Below are 23,754 nucleotides of genomic sequence, written 5' to 3' on the forward strand. Positions count from 1 at the left end.
TGCTGTATTTCTTGAAGGCACATCATGCCTGGGACAGTGTTTGTGTTGGGGCTAGAGATGATGTTATCACTGAGTTGAGATTTCTTTTTCCTGTGGAGTGTGGCAGACTACATTTAGTGTTGCCAGTCTCTATCTTCTCTGATCACTAAGGCAAGTTTTGCTTCCTTCTCCTTCTTACAAAGAGATTTGGGGGAGCAAAGTCTATGCTCTATCTGATCAGCTACATCCATGTAGGATCATACTTATCAAGGCCTTTTTCACTGAAGAACCTAATAATTGGGGAAAATTCTTCCTGAGAATTTTACCATTCAAAGACACTTCTTAGTGCACATGGTGTTAACTCCAAGACATTTCAGTGATCGATGTCTCCACTGAGGTTTCACTTTTCTTCCCTGTCCATCATGGGCCCAACATCCAGCTGGTCCTGCTGTGAGCAGTGGTCTCTTGTTTTGTCAGCATCTTCCAACTCCATCTCCATGGTAACTGCCACATGTACCTCTTTAGCAGTCTGCGACCACTCCGTACTAAGCCTCTTAACATCTGTTTTGGATGAAAACACCCAGCTCAGTTTCAGTCCCTGGTCTGATGACCTCAGCCTTCTCCAGTATATTTAGTCCTACAGGAGACTGCTAGGCTGTGGTAGAGAGCAGGGATGTTGGGGGAGAAGTTGGAAATCTGTGAATGTTCCCTGCCTCCCTCCTACGAGCATCTAGAGGAGTTAAGGATGCCAGAAAGGGAACCAAGTTGATGGTTTCACTGCCCTTGCCCAAGTCTCCAGCAAAACTAGCTGGTCTGCTTTGCTCGGTCCCATCCCAGGCTTGGTTTCTATTGTTAATTAGTTACCACACATGTTTTTCCCTTGCCTTTTTCATTAGTGGAAATCTAATGGACACATTGCGTGTTTTGAGTAAAAGAGAAATTTGATATGCTAAAGAGGTTTTTTTTTTTGTTTTTTTTTTTAATATAAGAATGATGGAACAGGTAATATTTTAAAGATTTGTTTCTCATGGAATTAATTTGGCCTTGACATTCAGTATTTGGAAGTGTCTTAAAGAAAACCATTCTTGTTTTGGAAATCTTTTAAAATACTTATCCCAGGGAGATTAGTTTATACCTTCTAGGCCCAGCAATTGTCAGCCTCAGCTGCCTTAGAGAATGAAATCCATCTTGTCCCTCAATGTTTTTGGCTCATGGGATTCAAGTCTGATCAAGTCTCCTTGGCTGGGCTTTTTGTCTTATGAACAGATACTCAGTTGTATTCTCATGTATCTACATTCACTGGTGACTCTATACTTGCTTGCTCAGAGCATAGCTAGGTCAGCTCCTAAAAATGGATTCAGCAGAAGACTTAAAAACATCAATTGCTTCATTTGTATGCAAATAGAAAGTGGTGGATAATTATATATTGTACGCCTTTGTGTAAGTTCATTTAATACTTGAAGCAGTCTTTGTCTCAAAGGAGTATGCCCTTACTGAGAAAGGGTATGTGAATGGTACATTTATTATTGGAGAGGGCGGATTGTTTACATCATGTCTGGGCTTTTGTCTAGTTGAGTAGACAGTTTTGCTACACCCTTAACAAAGAAGTCTACACAGACACTGTTTTGTCTTACTATATACAGTTTTGAATTTTAGCCAGCAGAGAAATAAGTATTTTAAGTGCAGTTTAATTGTGGACTGAGAGAGTAACGGTTAAAAGAGGGACAATTTAAAACAGGACATTTAATTCTCAAAGAGAACTGGCAGATCTCAATGTGAGTTCTGTTCCACTCTCACTCTCCCCTCACTGGAAATAGATTATGATTAATCATGACATGCTGGTCTGTGTCTTGTTCTCAATTGCACATTAAAGACTAGCCTGTCACCAGGAGGAAGTGTTTATATTCAGCAGAGCTGAATTCAAGAAGAAATACTTTTTTTTAAATGTCAAAATGAACTGGATGTCTAAAGCAGACAGGAAGAGGGCCGTGATAATGATGGCAAGGTAAAGAAATGAGGTATCGCATAGACTATCTTCTTTAGACTGAATTATGCACGAGTCTGGTGTATTCAGTCATGACTTACTGATGACATGCTATAGAAAATAGAGGATGCCTTTTTGTTAGACAGCAATTGAAGAAAAAGGCAGTAATGTAAAATTTCTCAAGAGAATCTTTCCAAATGGTTTTATGTGAACTTCAAGCGAGACGATGATTCTTAGCTTTAGTTACTTGATTGCTGTAAAATACCCCAAATCGGGTGGTGACTAGAGGCTGCAAAGGCTAGATAGAACACATAACTGCCTTGAGACATCCATTTGAAAAATGTGAGTTCAAAAGAAACAGAATCTGGCCTATTTCTAATAGTTTGTCTTTTTCATCTGTTTGGTGTGGGATGATAGTAAATCTCAGCCATAGTTTCTTTCCTGTGAGTAGAGAGGACATAGAAACCCTTCAGATGACCAGTTCTCTGGGGGAGCAATTACTACTTACTGGCTTCCTGAGCAGCTTGATAATGTTCTGCTCCTGTTTTTAGCCAGGCTGCAGCCGAGGCAATGATTTGATAATAAGAGATCCTGATTAAATTAAGAGCCATTTGCTTCTGGATGATGATGTTGATAAAAGGGTTGATGTCCACACTGCCTGCTGTTTCAAAAAAATCTTTCACTAAAAACTATTACAAAAAGCAAAATAATCAGAAGCAGCACCAGGTTTGTGCTTTCTTTTCTGTCATTGTCACATCTGGGCAAGTGTCTATTCTTTGCTGAAATCCCGACCAGATCCTTTGGTCTCATATTTGGAGAAGTTGAAATTGGAAGTGGGCGCATTGAGAAGGTTCCTGTATAATGAGTCTGCAAACCGCTAAACTCTGTAAATTAAAATCGAGCACTCAGGGAGCTCTTGGTCATCTATGCTTGGTTCTCACAAACATGTGCATGCTCGCACTTGCATGATTTTTAAGACAACAGCTTTTGCTTTAGTTGGGCAGACGTAAGTGACTGTTGTTTGTACAATGGTTCTTCTGGTTCCCAGACTCAGAGTAGATGGGGCTGCTCGCAATGTCAGTTTGCTAGAAAAGGAACTATTGGCACTATAGACCACATACAATGTTTAGAAATGCAAGACAAGAAGGGGCTTGCAATACCCCCTTGTGTATCGCTTGCTCAGCCCAAGTCAGGAACTCTGCAAACCACCAAGTCCTGTGGGCTGTAGTGGTGACACAGGCAGAGGGCGGGCAGGGTTGTTGTGCGCAGCAGCCTGAGAGCTCAGGGACCACGCGGAGGCTATAATTGGTCTATTGACCACACCTAGTTGTTGAGTGCTGCGCTGCCTGAACATTTCAGTTCTGCCGAGATCGCTGGAGTGCACGCAAGCCTACCTTCGGCCCCAGACCAGAGAACCGTGGAGCTGGAGCGGTGGAGTCGTGGAAACTTTGCCAAGTGAGTGGAATGGGGAGAGAGGGAAACTAGTGGCTGGCACTGAGGGGAGTCGCTCAGTAGGGCAGCAATGGAGATAAACTACTGGTTTGTGATTCTTACTGATTCCGTCTGTAGTGGGAGTTAGCAGGGCTGGGACAGATGCACAAAAGCACCGTGGGGAAGGAGATGAGCCCAGGATCAGATTGATGCCCACCACTTGGCACCCTTGCAGTCCTGCTGGCTAGAAGGCAAGCACGTCTGACCACAAAGCAAAGATCCTCAGACTCTGCTATTGACAAGCCTGGAGGCCAAGGGAAATGCAGAGGGGCTGCAGTGAGGGTTCCCTCCCCAAATGGGTCTCCCCCCCCCAGGCAGGGCTGACAGCTGGGGCTGCAGTTGAGTGACAGGAAAGGAAAGCTTTATTCCACCAGCCCATTAGCGTCACTCACAGCATTAAAAATGCAGGAGGTGGTGAGAGGAAAGGGCTGGGGATGAAGACTACTGCAGCAGCTGGGGCTGGGAAAAGCCAGGCTTCGCCCTCCTCGGAGCTGAAGAACGAGAGCAACTTTTGGTTTAGAAGGAATTCTCTAGTGTAGAAGAAAAGAGAGCCTCCAGATGGTTGCTACGAGGAAAATCGGCACTTGGGGCTTCTTTATAGCCTAAGTAAAGTATGCTTACTATTTTGAGGGCCAGGGCCTCGTCTATTCTCGGCTCTATCTACCCTGCCTAGAACAGTGCCAGGCTCAGCAACGCCCGCTGAGCGTCCGACGGAGGCTGGGCACGGAGGGGAGCCGTCCTCTGCGTGCTTAGGGAGTCAGGGTCTCTCTGGGGCTTCCCCGCGCAGGGCGATGCCGGCCTCGTCCACCATCCACGTGCTGCAACTGCTACGGGAGCTGCTCGCCTTCGTGCTCCTCAGCTACACGGTGCTCATCGGGGCGCTGCTGCTGGCCGGCTGGACCACCTACTTCCTGGTGCTGAAGTGACAGCGCCGCCGCCCTCTCCTTGCCCCCGCCCTGTTCCGTCTCCGGCGCACGGCCGAACACAGCTGGCCTGGCTAACCGGACAACCGTCTGCCTCATCCACAGGCCCCGACCCCAGGCCGGGTCCCCCCCATCCACGTCACGACTCCCCATTCAGCTCCACCTTCTCAGGCCCGGTCCCGCCCCGGCCCGCGCTGAAGCTCGGGCGGTTGAGCTTCCAAAGCGGCCGTTTCAGCCGTTGCCCTAAGCCCCGCCCGCTCCCTTCACGTCTGTCCAATCCCGACGGCTTCCTCGTGTGGGGGCGTGGCCACGGGGCCAGGGCCTTTTGGGTGGGGACCGAGCCCCGCCCCACGTTCACGAGGCTGCGTCACTTCCGGCGTGTGCGTCCGGCGCTCTCCCGCCGCGGTATGGCGGCTTTTAGGAGTTGGCTGTTGCGGAGCGTATCCTCCCTCTTCAGGTACCACTGTGGCCGTGTAGGTAGCAGGAACGGAGGGAGGGAGGCGACGCAGAGAGCGCTGTGGCTGAACCCGCAGCGCCGGCCTTGCTTGCGTTCTCTTCCCTTGTCGGCCGAGCCGGGCGGCGGCGTCCCTCCCCGCTCAGGATAAGTCTGAGAATGGCCCCGCCACTGTCCCCTCGGCCAAGCCCCGGGTTCCTTTCTCTTCAGTTATTCCATATACTAAAAGCTTGTCCCCCGAACCCCGGGCTGCCTTTATGGGGCCGCTTAGCCTGCCGGCCAGCTCTCATCAGCCTTTCGAAGTCCCTGTGGAAACTGAGGGGGAGAAGGGACCACGACGTGGGGAGAGGCACAGGAGGGGAACGGATTATTAGACGACGGTCACCCTGAAGGCAGAAGGGGCCCAGGAAACGGCCACAGGGGAACCTCAACGCGGGCATCCCCTCTTAGCGCTGCAGGGCTTTTCTGCAGAGAAACCTGGACCCCAGGCTAGGGCCCCGAGCCAAATCCTGCCTGCACAAACGTTTGTCTTGGCATCAGGTTCCTAAAAAGCTGCTTTGAGGCAACACTTTAAACTTCCACACCTGATGTCTGTGAAAACTCCAAAACCCTTCGGCCCGCTTTCCCGCTCGGCGACGGTTCGTGGGGGCTCGGTCGCGGTTGCTTCTTTTAGCGAGCCAGGGCTTTCCGGGCCACCACACTCCCCACTGTGTTCTGTCACCTGGAAGGCTACCCCTACGTCCTCATTTAGGTTCCTGCTTGGCCCGAGTTTGAGTTTCCAACACCTGCAAATAAATCGAAGAACCTTTTACAGATTGGTGCTTGTGCCTTATTAAATTTGACTTCTGTCTCTAGGTACAGACACTATGTTCCTGTCGTGGCTAACTTTAAAAAGCATTGTTTCTCAGAATTGATAAGACCATGGCACAAAACTGTGGCGATTGGATTTGGTGTAACTCTGTGTGCAGTTCCTATCGCACAGGTAAAGTACTATGGTGTGGCTTAGTGTTTCTTGTGTAGCGTGCTATGTCCTTTTCAAGTCTCAAGTGGGCAGTGAAGCATCAAACAAGCTACCAGTTGTACCCAGTGCCCTCACCCCCCACATGATGGTATGCTTTCTACTGTACCAGCATCTTCTTTTCAGAGTTGAGCAGATATATTAATATTCCCATTTTGATTGTCTCATTTGGTAGGAACAGCATGTCGAGTTGTATAAAGAGGGTAGAGAGAAATAAGAGCATATTATAGGCTATCAACAAAGTAGTCTTTCATTCAACAAAAATTTATTGAGCGACTTTTATGTACCATACACTGGGAATGTAAGTGAGCAAAACAAAATCCCTGCTCTCATAAAATTTATATTCTGGGGAAATAAAAGGGGAGAAGATAAAACAAATATAAAATGAAGAAAACGGTAGGCGGATAGAGAGTACTAGAAGGGGGTTATTTGTTTTAAATAAGAGTGGTCAAGAAGAACTACTCTGATGAGGTATAATTTAAGTAGAGATCTAAATGATCTGAGAATGAAACATGATAATATCTGATGTGGGGAAGAGCTTCCCAGGCAGAAGGAACTCTTAAGTGCAACGTCCTAGAAGCAGGAGTATACCTGATATGCTTGAGGAACAGCAAGGAGGCTAATGTGGCTGTAATGGAATGAGGAAGGGAGACAGTAATAGATGAGGCCAGAGTTAACTGAGGATCAGATTGTGTGTATTGTACCATTGTAAGGCTTTGGGTTTTATTATGAAAAAGAAGCCATAAGGATTTTACTACAGGATTAGATGATCTAAGTTATAAAAGGTTGCTGTGTGGAACTAGGAAGACCAATAGGAGGCTATTGCTATAATCTAGGCACAAGATGATAGTGGCTTGGACTAGGCAGGCAGCAGAGGAGGTAGGAAGAATGTGGCCAGAAGGAGTTGCTGATGTTTTGGATGTAGGGTGTATAACCTAGATTCCAAGATTTTTTGAAGGCCTGAGCAACTGAAAGAATGGAGTTTCCTGGGATGGAAAGCAAGAGTTCAGTTTTGCATACTGGCCAGCTAGAGCCAAAAAAAAAAAAAAAAAGCTCGTTTTGGAAATGTTGGTCTGAGATGTCTAGTAGACATGTAAGTGGAGCTGTCAAGTAGGCAGTTGATATGAAAGTGGCACCTCATTAAAAAAAAAATCATTGGTTATGTGCTTTATGGGGAAGAGCAATATAGGAAACTAACAAGCCTCACTTCAGCAAAATATTCCTGATACTTATGTGTGTGTTTATGATGACAAGATTAATTCCATTTATCACAAGTATTTTCAGCATCTTCTGAGGCTCACTCATGAGCCCTCACCTTACTGTGCCTCACTTCAGCTGTCATCTCTACATGCTTATTAGTCTTTAGTCCTAAAACCCTCATTTTCAGCCACAATTAGGACAATCTTTCTTTCTTCCTTCAAAAGATTTTTTTGGATTTGTCCTTACTCAGTTCATGTGCTATACTATCTAAGCCCCCATTACCTCAGTTCTGGGCCACACAACTGGAGCCTCTAGTCATTCCCCTGCAGTACAGTGGTCACACTTCCATTCTTGAAAACCCATCCTAGCTCTCCATTATGTGTTACAAAACTGAAATCCAACTAATTCTTCCCACACTCCAGTGCCCTAGCCAGTCTCATCTCTCTCGTGCTATATGCTCCAACCGGGCTAGATTCCTGGACATGCCCTGCATGCCACAGATTTTTTTTTTTTTTTTATTGTTTCTTCCTCCCTAGGATGCCTGACCATTCTAATCCTAGCTGTCTTCAGTACCAAGTCTCACTTCTCTTTAAAGCCTTTCCTAGTTCCTGGCCAACAGTCATCTCCCTCTTTCTGACCAGTTAATATTGTATATTTTATTTGATGATAATCCCTGTGGCACTCTCCTGAGTCAGCAGAGCATAATGGAAAGGATGCATTTTGGAATGAAGATTTGATTTGAGGTCTAGATGTGACTTTTTGGGAAAGTTACACAACTACTCTGAGCTTCCATTTCTTCATCTGTAAAAAAAAGTGATAATACCTGGACTGTTGTGATGAACAAGTGAAAATGCATTGTATAATATAGCACATCATGAAGACTTAAGTTATCAGAATATTATGTCAAAATTACTTTTTGGAACCCCTGGATACTTTATATTTTAATTAATATTATTTTTTACATTTTATGGTGTTGTTGCAGAGCAGTTGGGAGGGAGAGGGAGAAGGAGAGGAGAAAGGGGAAGGAAATGGGATGGAAGGAGGAAGGAGGATGGGCAGGATTGAGGCCTGTGGCACTCCCCTTATTCCCACAGGGGAGACCAGGGGGCTTCCAGTGGTGGTTTGGTCATTGCCAGGCTGGGTGAAGATGTCAGAGGAGTGTGGCAAAAGTTCTCGCCTCCCACCACACCAGCTTGGGAACCTGGGGCCCTTCCTGCTGTGGCTCAGTGGTTGTCACTGGGCTGGTTGCATATGTCAGGGGCCCTTGGCCCCCGACCAACCTGGCTCAGGAGAACCTGGGATGCTTCCTGCAGCAGCTCGGTGGTTGTCGCTGGGCTGGTTGTGTGTGTTGGGGGCGGGGAGGCATGTCCAAGGCACCTCCTGTAGTGGCTCGTGGTCCTCTCTGGGCTGGTGGGGGGGGGGGGGGCGTGGCTGAGGCCCTCAGCCCCCCATCACCTTGGCTCGTAAGAGCCCGGGGTGCTTCCTGTGGCAGCTCAGTGGTTGTCGCTGGGGTGGTTGTAGGTGTTGGGAGGCATGGCTGAGGCCCCTGGCCCTCCTCCTTTTCTGGCTTGGTAGCCCAGGGGACTTCCGGTCCTTCTAGGTGTTATAGGTGTTCTTTGGTGAAAAGAGACTTTTACTAGTTAATATCAAACTTTGTCCCTGGTTGTGGGTACTTTGTTTTTTCTTTCAGTTCTGTGTTGGATTATTTGCTGTTCCCACCACTTAAACTCTGTACTGGAACTAATTTGTTGCCCTTTGCTTACTTCTAAAATAGGGGAAATTCCTTTGGGGACCAGCACTTGAACTCTGTGGTTGAGCTAAATTGCCGCTTTGCTGCTGATTCCCTAGGGAAGACTTTTTGTGCAGCTCAGGTTTTAATGGTTGACTTTATAGGTACTTCTGGGTCTCTGAGATCCAGCACACCTGGGTTGTGTAGCAACTATGGTCTGGGCCTGAGTCTCTTCATCAAACTGCACCCCATGCAATTCTATATTCCTGACCAGTTTCTGAGTGGTCCTATGCTGATTGGGAGGCAGATCAGCTGTCCTTGATGTGCCCCATTGTTCCCTCGGTGGACCCATCTACCCCATGACCTGTGCTCCAAACACTTCCCATGGGTTGGGCCATGCTCCGATCCCTTGTGATGATTCACTGGCCTTTAAGTGGCTCCTTTTTTTCAGTTGTTGTGGCTCCTTGCTCCTTTGGGTTCACAGGAGCCCTATTAGTGGTGTTGCAGACTTAGGGGCCACCAAGGCCCTCTTCTCTCCTTCCGCCTCCAAGCAACTTCTTCCACAAGGCACAGCTGCAGGTTTTGCCAGCTCCGTGCACTCAGCAGCCCCAGCCTGGAAGTGGCCAGGGCTCAAAATGGTTGGAGGGTTTTTTTTTCTCTCATTGTGGCTTCTCCCACCTTCATGCACTCCGTAGGTCTCTCCTTCTCCTCCCCTGAGCTCTAGTGGCCCCAGCTTGGCTGTCGTTGCATTTTTATAGTTGTAAATTGGTTGATTTGTGAGAGAGAGTGACGCTGGGGACTGTGTATTCTGCCATCTTGACCAGAAGTCAAAATTAGCTTCTTGTGAGGAGAGTTAATGTCATTCTTTCCTTTGTAGCCTCTCAGTGCAAGGTACATAATGAATACCTAATAATTATTTGATTGAGTGAACTATAAATATGATAAATAAAATTTCTTAATTTGTTCACGTATCAAAAATATTTGCTGCTTTCAACATGCAGTGTATTTGGGAGTTTATACTCTAGCAAAAACAAGACAGAACAGATGATAGAGCAATTGCTTTCTTTGTTAGTTCTGATACAATATGTGCTCTGGTGAGGAGGAAAAAGGCAGAGTCATGGATGACGTGTCATATCAGTTGCCAGTATTTAGTCAAGGTAGCCACATTCCCTTAATTCTTGAGATAGTTGTTTTTTCGTTTTTTGTTTTTTTTTTTCTTTTAACATAATAGCTATGGTCAGAGTGGAGAATTTCACCACCACCCATTTACTTTGCTTAGACTCAGCTTAATCCTCATCAAGTCTGTGAAGACTTTCCTAATCTATTATCACTCAACATAGAACTGATTGCTCCCTTATGGGTGCCCACACTGTAGTCCATACAGACTTCTGCCACAGCTCCCATGATACTTGACTGCATTCATTTTTCTAGGTCTCTGTTAGCCTCTGTTATCCTCCTGTCCCTGCCCCTGAAATCTTTGAGGGCAGAGAATATGTCTTACTTATCTTTATATCTCAAGCATCTAACATTGCATTAATGAATGAATCATAACCTCATGAATTTGTTGGTTATAATCACTGGCATTTTATTTTATATTAAAAAAATACTTTGATCTTTGGAGCAAAGAATGAAAGTAGGTATAAAGCATACTCTGGAATTACTTCCTTATATTGTCTTAAACAGCCAAAATAAAGCCTTTAAAAAAAAAAAAAAAAAGTTAACCCAAAGAAGTGTAGTGCACTTGCAGCTTAAAAACTAAGCAGCATAAGAATTATGTTTTTATTTGGCTGTCTATGAATGACAAAGTTCTCAGTTTGAGCTTCAATTTAGAAGTTGAGTGACAGTGTTTGTGTCTTTCAGAAATCAGAGCCTCATTCTCTTAGTAACGATGCATTAATGAGGAGGGCAGTGTCACTGGTAACAGATAGTACTGCTACCTTTCTCTCTCAGACCACATATGCATTGATTGAAGCAGTCACTGAATATACGAAGGTATGTATGTCTTCTCTTGTTAAGTCTTGACCTTCTAAATCATGGTTTAGCAAACTATTCTAGTATGATACATATGTTTCTATTTTATTGGAACACAGCCAGGCTCATTTGTTTATGTTATTGTCTATGACTGCTTTCAAGAGTTTGAGTATTTTCAACAGAGATTATAAGGTCCATAAAGCCTAAAATATTTACTCTCTAGCCCTTTACAAAAGCTTGCTGAGCCCTGATCAAAATCACTGTTTTTTTAGGCTTTTTCCAGGAACCCTTTCTTACAGAAAAATCTTAAGTATGACAGCCCAGTATATAAAATGGGAGTTAAGTTGATCTGGTTTAATTAGGGGTAAAGGGGTAAGAGTCTACCACCAGAGCCTTCTCTGTGAGGACTATTTTAAAAAACCATTGATCTGAGCTAATGGAAAAGGAGAATATATGGATAATCAAAGACAAAATTATTTACAAGTTTCATTTATACATTTATTCTACCTATATTTTCCAGCAGCTTTTTTCTCAACCTTTTCTTTTCCCTCTGCATTGGGTTCTCATTCTATATCTGAATTGCTAATAAACTTTTAAAAACACAAAATTTTATAGGTAGAGTAATGTCCTAGAATGATACCTCTACTTCTTGCAATAACAGTGCAATTTCAGTGAGGCAGAAGGACTGAAGAGCCAGAGTGCTGTAATGGGACTTCACCTCCTTGAGGTGGAAATCTCACTAATCCTTTTGATATGCCTCATTTATTTTACTCAGACTTTTTAATTCTATATTTGTAGGCTGTTTATACCTTAATCTCTCTGTACCGAAAATATACAAGTTTACTTGGGAAAATGAATTCTCAGGAGGAAGATGAAGTGTGGCAGGTGATTATAGGAGCCAGAGTTGAGGTAAGCAAAAAGTTATCAGTCATTTCTATATTAGTGCTCCTACCTCATCGTGGTATCTAAATTATTGAATTAAGGTGTCTAACCAGTAACTGTTCTCTAAATATACTATTTTGAATAAGTCCATTTAAATGTGCTAAACCTTTATATGATGTCTAAAGCACTTTGCTTAATTTACAGATGACTTCAAAACAACAAGAATACTTGAAGCTAGAAACCACTTGGATGACTGCAGTTGGTCTTTCAGAGATGGCAGCAGAGGCTGCATATCAAACTGGTAGGTTAAAGTTGTTTTTTGTTTTTTTACTAAAGGAAGTAACTTTTGTGTTTCCATCTAACTGTGTAATGAAGGATTTAGATTAGATGGTCTAATTGATGGCCCACTGTGTCTCTGATTTTATGAGAAAAATTTCCCATATCCATTATATTAACCAACATTTTATTTGCACAATAGGGAGAAGCTAGGTTGTCAATACCTGGAAAATGAACCAAACCAATAGTAGAAGCTAGGTTGTCAATATCTAGAAAATGAAAAATAAGAAAATGATAATAAGACTGTTGCCATTTGAAAATCTGATTGCTTCCAAATAGTTTAAGCATTTTATTTCTGTGTAATCCAGACACTTTATTAATAATTAGTCATAGAATGACACAGTTGGGTGAGATTTGAGATCTGTGTGAACCTTTTTGTACAGATGGAGAAAGTTAAGACCTGAAATCATAGTGGCAAAACCAGGACACATTATTGAGTATTTGTCTATCTCAGGCTTTGTAATAAGCATTTCATAGGTACTTTTAATTTAATCTCCTTGAAATTTCCTTGAAAGTAGGAGCTATTATTATTATTCCCACTCTACAGATGAAGAGACTGGGGGACTGGTGGGTTAAGTAATTCTCCTAAGATGCCAAGGTATGGTAAGAAAGCTGCCAAACAGATTTAGCTGAGTAGGTCAAATTCTAAAGCCTTTGCTACTGGTAGTTAGGGCTTTGGTCTCTGCACTTGAGTGCCCCAACATAGAAAATGCAGTTTTGTGTTTTGAGGAAAACACTAATTTAACGTCTTACCTGATTGGTCCCAAACTAGCTATGCTTATAAAATTATAGCCTAGGATCAGCTCATATTAAGAAACCAGTATGTTAAGATACTTTTGTTTTCTGATTTCAGGAGAGCAGACTAGGGTCTCCAATACCGAACCTTAAAAATGTTTATACAAAGGATTTGCTTTTTAAGTAAATTAATGCTGTATGATCATACTGAAAAAAAGAATTCTTAGTGAACTAAAAGCTGAGTAATCAGTCTTAAAACAGAATTGGAATGAAGAGTGAAAGCAGCATTATAGAAATGCTAAACCAGAGGTGGCAGCAGGGTTCCCACGTGCAGTGGATAGAGAGATGTGCCACGGTACATCAGGAACCTCCCCAGGCAACCTTCACCACTTGCCTAGGCAGCCTTAGATCTGAAGGAGAAAAGGAGAGGAATGTGTAAGTGTTATGTGAAAAAGTAGACATTTTCCCAAAACTGATTGAAAGGGTTCACAACAGTTCTGAACAGAATTTAAAAAACAAAAAGTAAAATCATATGTCAAAAAGATCCAGAGAAAAATCCTAAAAACTACTTGAAAAAAATACAAAGGAAGTAGAGTCAGACATCAGTCTTCTAATCAGGAACACTAAATGCAAGGTGACAATAAATCAATAGCCTAGAAATTTATATCTAGCCAACTATCATTAAAATGTGAGAATGAAACATATTTTCAGACAAGCACAGACTCAGAAAGTTTACCAGCTGCATATACTTTCTGGAAAAACTACTCTATGAAGAAGGAAAATCGGTTTTGAAAGAAGCAACTGAGATACAAGAATAATGAACAAAATTTATAAAACTTTTCAGAAGTTCTGAGTGTAAAACAAGTTTTTAAATAAATCAGTTTGGGAAAGAAGTAAAAGCATGCTAAGCTTTCTTGTTTGGGAAGAAAAGATAGATACTGGCTTAACATTAAATGTTGTTAAACACTACAAAAAGAATTAGTAGGGGAAAGGGACAAAGAAAACTTGATAGATTCAACTAAAGCAGGAAAGGTTTAAGAAGAAATACAGTGTGTTAATACCAAATAAAATATAGGAATAAGTTTAGACATCAGTAACTGCAATAAGAATAAACTTGTTAAATGACATTTTTAGATTGTGTTTGAAAAAATAATTCTAGCCAAAACTGTTTACAGAGGCACACCTAAGACAAAATGATACAGGAAGGTGGTAAATTATAAAAAGATAAACGGAACAATTATTAATAAAAAGAAAACCATCCAAAAAAAGCTAACAACAGTGTCAGAAATCAGAGAAAGGATTCAAGGGGGAAAAAAAATGGGTCAAAGAACAATTCAAGATAATATCAATCAGGTAATGTATACCTAATAAAGCAAAAACTGATAAAAAGGAGAAACCGAGTTTTATACACATCTCAGAAACTCACAGATCAAGAAGACCAGAAAAATTAAAGCTATTAAGGATTGGGACAGAATGATTTTTAAAAGTTTGCCCCCTTACCCCCCCAAATACTATTATTTTAAGACAAAACCTGTACAGAAATTGATTTTGTACTGGGTGACAAAGAAAGATGACAAAATTTTTTTAAAAATTGATATAACACATTCACTGACCTTCAAAAAAAGTTCCTTTTATCTATAAAATTTATATTTATTCTTTTGGCAGCTGGCCAGTGCAAGGAATGAACCTGTGGCTTTGGTATTACAAGGCTGAGTGCTAATCAACTGAGCTAACCGGCCAGCTCCATCTATAAAATTTAAAAACATGCTTTTTTAAAACCACATGCTAAAGAAGAAATTAAAATGGAAATTTAAAAATATTTAGAACTGTGATGACAAGTGCAGTATATAGCAGAACCAGGGGGTCATGGACAAAAGATCATAAAGAAAAAGTTGTACCTGTAAAGGCATATGTCACAAATATAAATATCATGAATAACAGGTAATGGTCACTTTCACAAGAAGTACCAAAAATAAACTGAACTTTTTTTTTTTTTTTGTCATTTTTTCGTGACCGGCACTCAGCCAGTGAGTGCACTGGTCATTCCTATATAGGATCCGAACCCGCGGCGGGAGCGTCGCCGCGCTCCCAGCGCAGCACTCTACCAAGTGCGCCACGGGCTCGGCCCTAAACTGAACTTTTAACTCAGTAAATTAGAAAAAGAAATAAATTGAGAAAGGTATAAGAAGAAATTAAATAGAAATAGTTAATCAAAAAGGCAAAATATTTCCTTGAAAAGATTAAAAAACTAGGCAAACATTTGGTAAGTATGACTTTTTAGAGAGAGAAAAAGTAACACCAGAAAGGGCCATTATAAATAGGTTTTTAAAAATATTAGAATATTATATTTATATAAATCCCAAATTGACTCAAGAAGTAAAGAATCTTTGTAAGACCAATGGCCATAAAAGTTGAAATGGTATTCAAAGATTTTGCACCCACTGCTTCCCCAACCCTCTATTCCTGCCCATTCTACACTGGGGACAGCAGAATTTTCTCTCCGTTTTCCCCTTCCTGCCATTATCCCTCCTTTGAAAGGATCTCTCCACGATGACACTGGACAACCTGAGGCAACTGAGCCCTGGCTGGCTCCTGGCTGAAACCATGAAAAGGAAGCTTAGCACTCCTACAGTGTCCCTGTTGAAAATAATAACTGAATTGTTTTTTTCATGGACCAAAAATTTTTTTGTACTGTCCCCTTATCGATATCACCCAGTTTTAATCATAATCTTCTGAAGGATGGGTCCCCCTGTCTGTTGTGGGAGAGCTCTTCCCTGAGCTCTTTCAGTACCATTAGCCATGGAAAAAAAAACAAAACAAAAAACAAAGATTATGTGCCCCCAAAATTGACACCAGGCCCAGGCTGTTTTGTGGAAGAGTTTTATTAAATCTTCAAACAATATAGTTCTTACATTACAGAAAGTGTACCAGTGCACAGAATATGAAGACAAACCTCCTATTGTAATTGTATGAAGCCAGTGTAGCCCTGATCCAAAATTGGACTAGGGCAGCACCAAAGCAAAAGAACTATAGTTCAGTATCATTTCTAAATATAAATGTAAGTCAAATGTGGCCATTTGCTCTCAAAATACAATGATAGTTCAATGTTGAAAAAAACACTATCAACATAATTCACTACTTGAGAAAAGCCACCTGTGTGAATTGATATATGCGCAAATCACCTTCAATAAAATGTAGTACCCGTTTATGATTTTAAGTAAACTTATGAATAGAGAGAATTTTCTTAACATGATAAAGGTTAAGTAATCCTACTTAATAGTGATATATCAGAAGCATTTCCATCGAAGTCAAAAATAAGAGAAGGGGCTTCTGGTCAAGATGGCGGAATAGACGGTCCCCAGCATCACTCCCACAAGTCAACCCATTTACAACTATTAAAAAGCAACAACAGCCAAGCTGGTGCTACTAGAGCTCAGGGGAAGAGGAGGAGAGACCTACAGAGTGCATGAAGGCAGGAGAAGCCGTGATGAAAGGAAGAAAAGACTGCTTCAACATTTCGAATCCCGGCCACTGGAATTGGTGAGTGCACAGAGCAAGAGCTGGCATAAACCACTGCTGTGCCCTTCCTATGAAGTTGCTTGGAGGCAACAAGGGAGAAGAGGGCCTTGGTGGCCCCCAGGCCAGCAGTACCACTAACAGGGTTCCCATGGACCCACATGGGAGTGAGGAGCCACAACAACTGAAAAAAGGAGCCACTCAGAAGCCAAATGTAAAAACAGATGGAGCCAGGGACCAACCCCTCCTGCTACCAGGCAAGGAGCACACCAAAAACACCACTTCCATGTGACCACAGCCACCACAATAGCCATGGCTGCCAAAGAAGTGTCTAGAGGCCACAACTGCCATGCAGATGGCCCGCCATTCACTCACATGCATTGACACAAGGAGAGTCACCAGCAGAGACCAAAGAACAGAAGAGGATGTCTCTCTCTCCACAAAGTCCATTCCAGAGTGACAGAAGAAGCATATGCTCTACGATGATAGTGGGGGACCAGAACACACCTCTCAGCATTGGACAGATCATCTAGGCAACAAATCAACAGAGTAACCATTACTCTTTCAGAGGGACAGAAGAAATCTAGAGTTATCAGAGGTGTGAGGGGGAGAGAGAGGGATGGGGAAAGATTGGATAAGGGGCATAAAGAATAAGTACTATTTGTAATATATATGCTAATAACATTGATTTGATCAACATACGTCAACGTTGAACCCCAAAAATATGTATAACCAATTTATGATTCAATTAAAAAAAAAGATAAATAAATAAAATTTTTTTAAAAAATGAGGATGCTTGCTATTTACCACCACCTGTCAACATTGTCCTAAAGGTTCTTGTTAATGCAGTAAGAGTGAAAAGAACAATGCAAGTGTTCTGTAGATGAATTGATAAACAAAACATGCATATCCATATGATGAAATATACTAGCAGCAGGTAAAATGATAGAGCTCAAAACACATCTTTATTTATTTTTATTTTTTGGCAGCTGGCCGGAATGGGGACCCAACCCTTGATCTTGGTGTTATCGCACCACACTGGAACCAACTGCGCTAACCAGCCAGCCCCTCAAAACACATTTCTAAATGAAAACAAAATTACAAAGTATGTTCAATAAATACCTTTTATGCCATTATGTAAACATTTTTTATTTTTATTTATTATTATTTTTTTTTTAAAGATGACCGGTAAGGGGATCTTAACCCTTGACTTGGTGCTGTCAGCACCACGCTCACCCAGTGAGCAACCGGCCATCCCTATGTGGGATCCGAACCCGTGGCCTTGGTGTTATCAGCACCGCACTCTCCTGAGTGAGCCACAGGCCGGCCCATTATGTAAACTTATACTAACAAATATTTTTCTATGCATTCCATATGTATATCATCACATTTTAAAAGATAAGATGCCCTCTAAACTCCCAAAAGAGGTCATCTCTGAAGATTAAGTATAAGGGGATGAGAGAGATCTTTGACAATTTTATTAGTGATCTCTTAAGTTGTCAAAAAGAAATGTATGACTTGTATAGTTAAAACTAAAGTTCATAGAACATCTTTACTAAGAGCTGTGTAATTATGAAGATGATTGTGGAAGTTACATTTAGTACTTATATTAGCTGCTAATAGCAGAAGAAAAATACTGGCCTAAGTGTTGGTTAAATGCAGGCATGAATGTGGAAAGATCTCTGCTCTGTAGAAAGCAAGCAGGCAGGGAGGCCACGGAGAGTGACCCCAACAGGGGCTCAGATGACAACCACAGAGCCCCGAGGCTTTCCTTTTATCCATGTGTGCCTTCTGTCCTACTCATCTGCTCAGCTCAGTTGTCCCATCTTTTGGCAGGAGCAGATCAGGCTTCCATAACCGCCAGGAATCACATTCAGCTCGTGAAATCGCAGGTGCAGGAGGTGCGTCAGCTCTCCCAGAAAGCAGAAACCAAGCTGGCAGAAGCACAGATAGAAGAGCTCCGTCAGAAAACACAGGAGGAGGGGGACGAGAGAGCTGAGCCAGAGCAGGAGGCCTACCTGCGTGAGGATTGAGGGCCTGAGCCCACTGCCTATCTGCCCACTCAGTGGAAAAATCAGGGGCGGACCCCATCCTGCCCAGGGTCAGCACCACTCTGCACAGAGAAGAGGCAGCAGTCCTGCCTTGGTCGATCGGGCCAGAGGCCTTTGTGAGCTGTGAGTGCCTGACCCCTTCCCCTGTGGTCTCAGACATGTACTGGACCTGCCTCTTAACCCTCATGCACTGTACCCTGTTTAACATTTCACCCCACTCAGCACTGCTGCTCTCACTCACTGATCTTTTTACCTCACACCCAAAGCATTTCACCAACCTTGCCCAGAGAGAGGGGTCCCTTTGTGTCATGCCCTTAAGTTCAGTAGCTGTTTAACCTTAGTTTTCCATCTTACTCATATTTTCAAATATGATTATTTTCTCCCTCCATAAGGATATGAGTTTTGGGGGGAAAGGAGAGCCTGTCCTATTTGTAAGATTTATTTTTAAGTGTTCCTAATGTGTTCTCATATGGGTTCACTGCCCTGTAAGTATAGCTTAGGCCAAGGAGTCAAAAGTCTATTATTATTGAGATAATGAATACAGAGTGTTTACCTGGTGCTCTCAACAGGACTTATTCTAACACATGCCTCTCATTTTCTTCTTTAAGTTTCTCTATTGTATCCAAAGGAGAATAATTTCTTTTGCATTTAAAATAATAAAACATTGTATGTGTCTTCTGGTGCCTTATGCTGCCTCCCTCCTTCACCCCCCAGACTGGTAGAGCCCCAAGGGGCTCCAAGAATCCCCCCATGGATTTCTGGCAGCATTTGCTATGCATTGGCTCCTATTCAACACATGCTGGACAAGGTAGCAGGTTTCAATGTTTTTAATCAGAATTAACATGATGGGAGGGGAGGGGATTACAAAAACGAAGTCAGCATTTCCTGTAGACCAGCAAGGATCAATTTTCAAGGTTCTCAGTTTCTCATGATAGAAAATCAACACTGTGTCCACTCTAGGGCTGTTGCTCCACCCACCCCTCAGAGCTGGGGCATGGGGGCAGCTGCACACTTGAGCCCCTCATCTGTCACCAGCGCCCACATGGTCCACATCTCCAGGGGGCTGAGGCGGTGCACCAGCAGGAGCCCTCTGTACAGGCAGGGGTCCAAGGTGTTCAGGGGCTGCTGGATTCCAAATGTTTTGAATCCAGAATGGTGTGTGGGGTTCACCCCCAGCTTCCTCAAGCACATACCCACAAAGACGTCATCAATGGGGAAGAGTTCAGCCTCTTCCATGGCTGTTTGGAGGCGCCTCACAGTGGCTCTGGACATGACATATCCTCCACCGCCAGCATAGGGTGGGTAGTGGCGAGCCCTGTACATGGAGGGCGGTATGAAGTATTTGACCTTGGTGTTCCTGTTGGGTAGGGCCTGGCGGATGACATCTCCTACCAGGAGGTCCTGGGCTGGGTCCCAGCCATCCAGGAACTCCAGCACATTGGGAACATGGACAAAGACATCATCATCTCCCTTTAGCATGAAGTGGGCCTGTGAACAGGCAGCTGCCACCCAGCGCTGCAGGTGCAGCTCTTTGAGTGTCAGGTTGAAGAAGTCCTCAGCAAAGTCCCACTGTAGGATGTCATCAAACTCCCCACTCTCATAGGCCAGCAGCTGGGCTGGGGGCACAGGGCCTGCCACCCCTAGGAGGAACACCAGCTTCAGCTGCCGGCCCCTAGCCCAGCCACCTGGCCGACCCCACGTGCTGCGGATGGCTGCACGCTGCTCCACATGACCAGGCTGTGACTTGATGGCCAAGAGCAGGAAGGTGTCCTTGGCACAGCCTGAAGGCTCCAGCAAGATGGAGAAGTTTCGGCAGTGGCGATAGGTCAAAAAGAGGCGGTGACGACTAGGCAGGGACAGGGAGGCATTGGCCACTGTGTGGTTGGGTTGACACTGGCTGTGGTGGGGCCTTGGGGGAGCCCAGAAGGGCTGGCAGGTCGTGGGGCTCCCCACCAGCTTGGCCTCCTTCTTCAGGAAGAGCAGGCAGCTGAGCAGCAGCACAGCAAGGCTGTACAGGACCAGCCAGGCCAGCCTGCAGAACATGGCAAGTCCCTGCAAGAAGAAAGCATCTGAGCTGGGCCCCAACTGTGCTCCCCTCCCCTGCTCTGGGTCCCTGTCCACAAGAACTGGGTAAGAGTTACCTGTAACCTAGCAGCTATGTCCCTGCTGGCTTTGGGGACTTCCTTTTATTCTCAGCATGTCCTCTGGCTCTTCCAGAGTCCCCCCGGGAGGACGGATTAAGTACACTTGGTATGCCAGTCCTCACCTTCCTCTGCCATACTCTAAGGGCTCTTGCGTCATTGTTTTCCCCAAAATGACTTGCAGCAATTTTAAAGCTGAGACACCATAAACATTCTCACCCTTTCCCAGGAAATTCAAGTGCCTTAAGAGTTTTAGTGAAAATGATGTAGATTTAGCTTCGGGTCAAATTCATTCTAAGGATGAAACATGACATCCAGGGCTCTTCGAAGCTAAAGTCAAACCACAGGAAGGAAAAACAAAAACAAAAAAACTGGCATTTGGTCTGTCTGTGGCAGGCCCTGTGCTGGGTGTTTTGACATGACGAAGGCCCAGCTGCTGCAGTTAGGGAGTTTGCTGTTTCCTGGGAGAGGAAACTGCTCCACAAGCAGAAGGTGGTCACCAAAAAACACATCCTTCACATATGTCTCAAGTGGTCTGGGTTTCCTGGTGGAGTCAGCTAACCTAGGCTTTGGGACAAAACCACACACAGAGAGCATGACAGGAAGTAGGAAAGCTGGAGACTTTTTCCAGGGAAGACTCTCTAGGCCTCCCTGCCACCTCTCACTCTTCCTACTGCTTGCTGAGTTCTGATTTAATCTCATTTAGTCTTCCAGCGACCCAAAGAGAAGGATGATGAAACAGTACCCATCTGAGTAACCTACCCAAGGTCCGCAGTAGCAAAGCCAGGCTTCGGTTTCCCATCTTGTCATTTTTGTCCCTCCACTTTCCCCCTGTTCCTAATTCCCTCCTCTTCACCTCAAGCCATATCATCCTGGTCCTTCTTCACTTCTAAGCAGCCTGCCTACACTAGCCTCATCCCTGTTATCCCATCTGCCACTGCCCCCACTGCCACCACCACCACAAAAGCATCTCTTGTAGGTGCTAGCAGTGCAGTGGCAAGCAAGACACACAGGGTCACTGCCCCCACAGAGAAGAGGCAGACCAAAAGACAAAGCTCATACGAACCAGATAGGTGAGAAGAAATTAAAGCGTATAATGGGATGAAGGGACTGGGGGAAGGTCAGTGTAGCCTAAGGTGGTTGAGAAAGCCCTCCTGCATAAAGGGACATTTGAGCAAGAACTGAATGAAGGGAACAAACCACACAAAGATCTAGAGAAGCATGTGCCAGGCAGAGGGCGAAGGCTCAGCACAGCTCCTGAAGCAGTAGCTGATGAGACACTGTTGAGGAACGGAAGAGCGAAGAGCGAGTGTAGCCAGAGCAAAGTGAGCGCAGGGGAAGTGGGAGGACTCAGGAAGAGGCCGGCGGAGGGTTGGGGAAAGAGTCTGGCTTTGATCCTAAGCGCCACGGAGATCCATTGGAGAGTTTCACAGAGGCTGGAAAAGAATTTACATTTTTCTAAAGGTCACTCCTGCTGCTGCTTAGATAATGTGCGTGGAAGGCAGCAGGGAGACCAGCGAGAGGCGGCGGCATTGTCGGGATCCAAGGTGGGGTTGGGACTAGGGGGTAGCTGTGGAGCGAAAAGAGCAAGGTGGGTTTCGGGCGTGGGAAATGGACTGCAGGTGTGCGAGTTGGGCAGGCTGGAGGTGAGCGCGCCCTGGGGGAGCGGAGGTGCCAGTGCTGAGGGGCGCAGAACAATAGGTTTGGTTCTGTCCGGTGTTCTGTGTTTCAGCTCAGGCTGAGATGCGCTGCGGCCCTCACGACCCCCGTCCCTGCCGCAGGCATCCCAAGCCGGCTCACCGAGCCATTGAAATCCGCCGCCCGCGTTCCCGCAGCAGTGACCAGCTCTCCCTCGGCCTGAGCCACGGTCCCCGCTCGGGCCACTCCGCCCCCACCCACCTGTGCGTCTGTCACACCTGCTAGCTGACGTCTCCCACCGAACTGTGAGACCCCGAGCCCCGGTTCTCAACCTGCCGCGAGCTTCAGGGGGTGCACAACCCCCTCCAAGTGGGATGCAGTCCTGAGGGGCTGCGTTTGTTCCTGGGGTGACAGCTGCCCCAGGTCCTCACAGGACTCCGTGACCCAACACGCTACTATTCGGGAAAGCGCCAAGGTCTTGTTCATTCTTTCAACGCGACAGTCTCTAGAGGGCTGTTGGGGGCCGGAAGAGACCGCCGTCTCCAGAGCAAGGCCCGATCCCTTGGGGGACACCCCTCTAGGGCCGGAGCACGACGGGCAGCGCTGCACGTCGGGAGGAGGCGGCCTAGGCTGGCCGGGTCTACAACGCCCGGCTCCAGCCATTCTGCCCCCAGCGAGGCGAACGAAAGCCGAGCAGCCCTCGAGCCCGAGCCACACCAGCAGGAAGCCACCCGCTCGCGAGTGCGGCGACCGCCCCACAGAGGCCAGACCCTGCGCCGCTCCCGGGCGGGGGCCGGCGCCCTCGCGGCTATCCTGGGGGAGCCGTGGCGACGCGCGCGGCGAGGAGTGGGGCCCGCCGGGACGCAGGTAGCCCGGCGCAGCCCCTCCCCACGCAGGTGAGACAGCAGCGGGACCGAGGGGCCCTACCTGGGCGTGCCGCCGGGCCGGGGCAGTCGAGGTGCTCGCGCAGCACAGCCAGGGCCGGGAGCGCCCACGTGTTCCGGGCTCGCTGGGCTCGGGCAGTGCGCCGGGCCCGGCCGCGGCCCCAAGTACCGGGCCCACAGGGGGCGTGGCCTTTCGTGGGCGTGGCTTCGCGGGGGGCGGGCCCGGGGCCAGTGCGGCTCCTCCCACCCGAGTCTCCGCGCCCCCAGGGAGCACCTGCACCCTTCCCATTCCCGGGTCTCTGCACAAGCCCCGCCCGGAGGAGGCCGCTCCTCCTTCCCTGGACGTCCCCGGGAGGCCCACGGGGCGGCCCGCACCACACCCCTCCTCGACGAGCAGCCACAAGGACACCGAGGCTGGAGTCCTCAGAACGGCCTTTACTCCCCCGCGCCCCTAGACGGCGAACAAGCGCAGCGCCTCCTCGGCCGTGCGGCACTGGCTCAGCTGGATCTGCACCTCCACCGTCAGGGGCTCGGGGCTGTACTCGCTTTCGAATATCGGGAGCACGGATTTGGGCTTTCCTGAGAAAACAAACACACGGAGAGGTGAGTGGCCGGCCCAGTTCTCGGCCCCCCTGGACGTGCTCCTTGTTGATCCCAAAACGCGAGCCCGGTCCTGAGTCCCAAGGTTCCCCAATCGGTGATTCGGTCATCGGGTCTTAAACTTCATAAGGAATAAAATTAAATCTTATTTACATTATTTAATAAATCTCAGCTGTTTGAGTTACACGACTAACTAGCTGCTTTTTTCTCGGAATACCATTG

The 23,754-nt window shown here is 45.8% G+C and overlaps 3 protein-coding genes across 10 annotated transcripts in view; 1 reads left to right on the forward strand and 2 right to left on the reverse strand.

The window, feature by feature from the left end:
• The first annotated feature begins 1,801 nt into the window (after positions 1-1,801).
• On the forward strand, positions 1,802-18,944 carry LOC134369177 (diablo IAP-binding mitochondrial protein). Of its 8 annotated transcripts, none has more exons than XM_063085394.1 (7): positions 1,838-1,984; positions 3,323-3,418; positions 5,687-5,813; positions 10,639-10,770; positions 11,548-11,658; positions 11,836-11,932; positions 17,208-17,309. In XM_063085394.1, the coding sequence occupies exons 1-7, from the start codon at positions 1,932-1,934 to the stop codon at positions 17,273-17,275; spliced, it is 684 nt and encodes a 227-aa protein (XP_062941464.1). In that variant the 5' UTR covers positions 1,838-1,931; the 3' UTR covers positions 17,276-17,309. The 8 variants fall into 8 exon arrangements, with proteins under 8 accessions (XP_062941466.1, XP_062941464.1, XP_062941460.1 ...); XM_063085390.1 differs by lacking the exon at positions 17,208-17,309 and adding an exon at positions 18,055-18,944 and having other exon boundaries at positions 1,843-1,984; XM_063085391.1 differs by lacking the exon at positions 17,208-17,309 and adding an exon at positions 18,055-18,944 and having other exon boundaries at positions 1,921-1,997.
• A 279-nt stretch (positions 18,945-19,223) lies between these two features.
• Positions 19,224-20,318, reverse strand: B3GNT4 (UDP-GlcNAc:betaGal beta-1,3-N-acetylglucosaminyltransferase 4). The gene has a single exon (XM_063088226.1). The coding sequence runs from the start codon at positions 20,310-20,312 to the stop codon at positions 19,251-19,253; it is 1,062 nt and encodes a 353-aa protein (XP_062944296.1). The 5' UTR covers positions 20,313-20,318; the 3' UTR covers positions 19,224-19,250.
• Positions 20,319-23,383: 3,065 nt separating this feature from the next.
• Positions 23,384-23,754, reverse strand: part of LRRC43 (leucine rich repeat containing 43) — a 36,444-nt gene continuing 36,073 nt past the window's right edge. The window contains exon 13 of the mRNA XM_063087728.1: positions 23,384-23,511. Within this exon, the coding sequence (XP_062943798.1) occupies positions 23,384-23,511 (128 nt within the window). The remainder of the gene's footprint in view (positions 23,512-23,754) is intronic.

This window comes from Cynocephalus volans, chromosome 2, assembly GCF_027409185.1.
Source record: "Cynocephalus volans isolate mCynVol1 chromosome 2, mCynVol1.pri, whole genome shotgun sequence".
Taxonomy (NCBI): domain Eukaryota; kingdom Metazoa; phylum Chordata; class Mammalia; order Dermoptera; family Cynocephalidae; genus Cynocephalus; species Cynocephalus volans.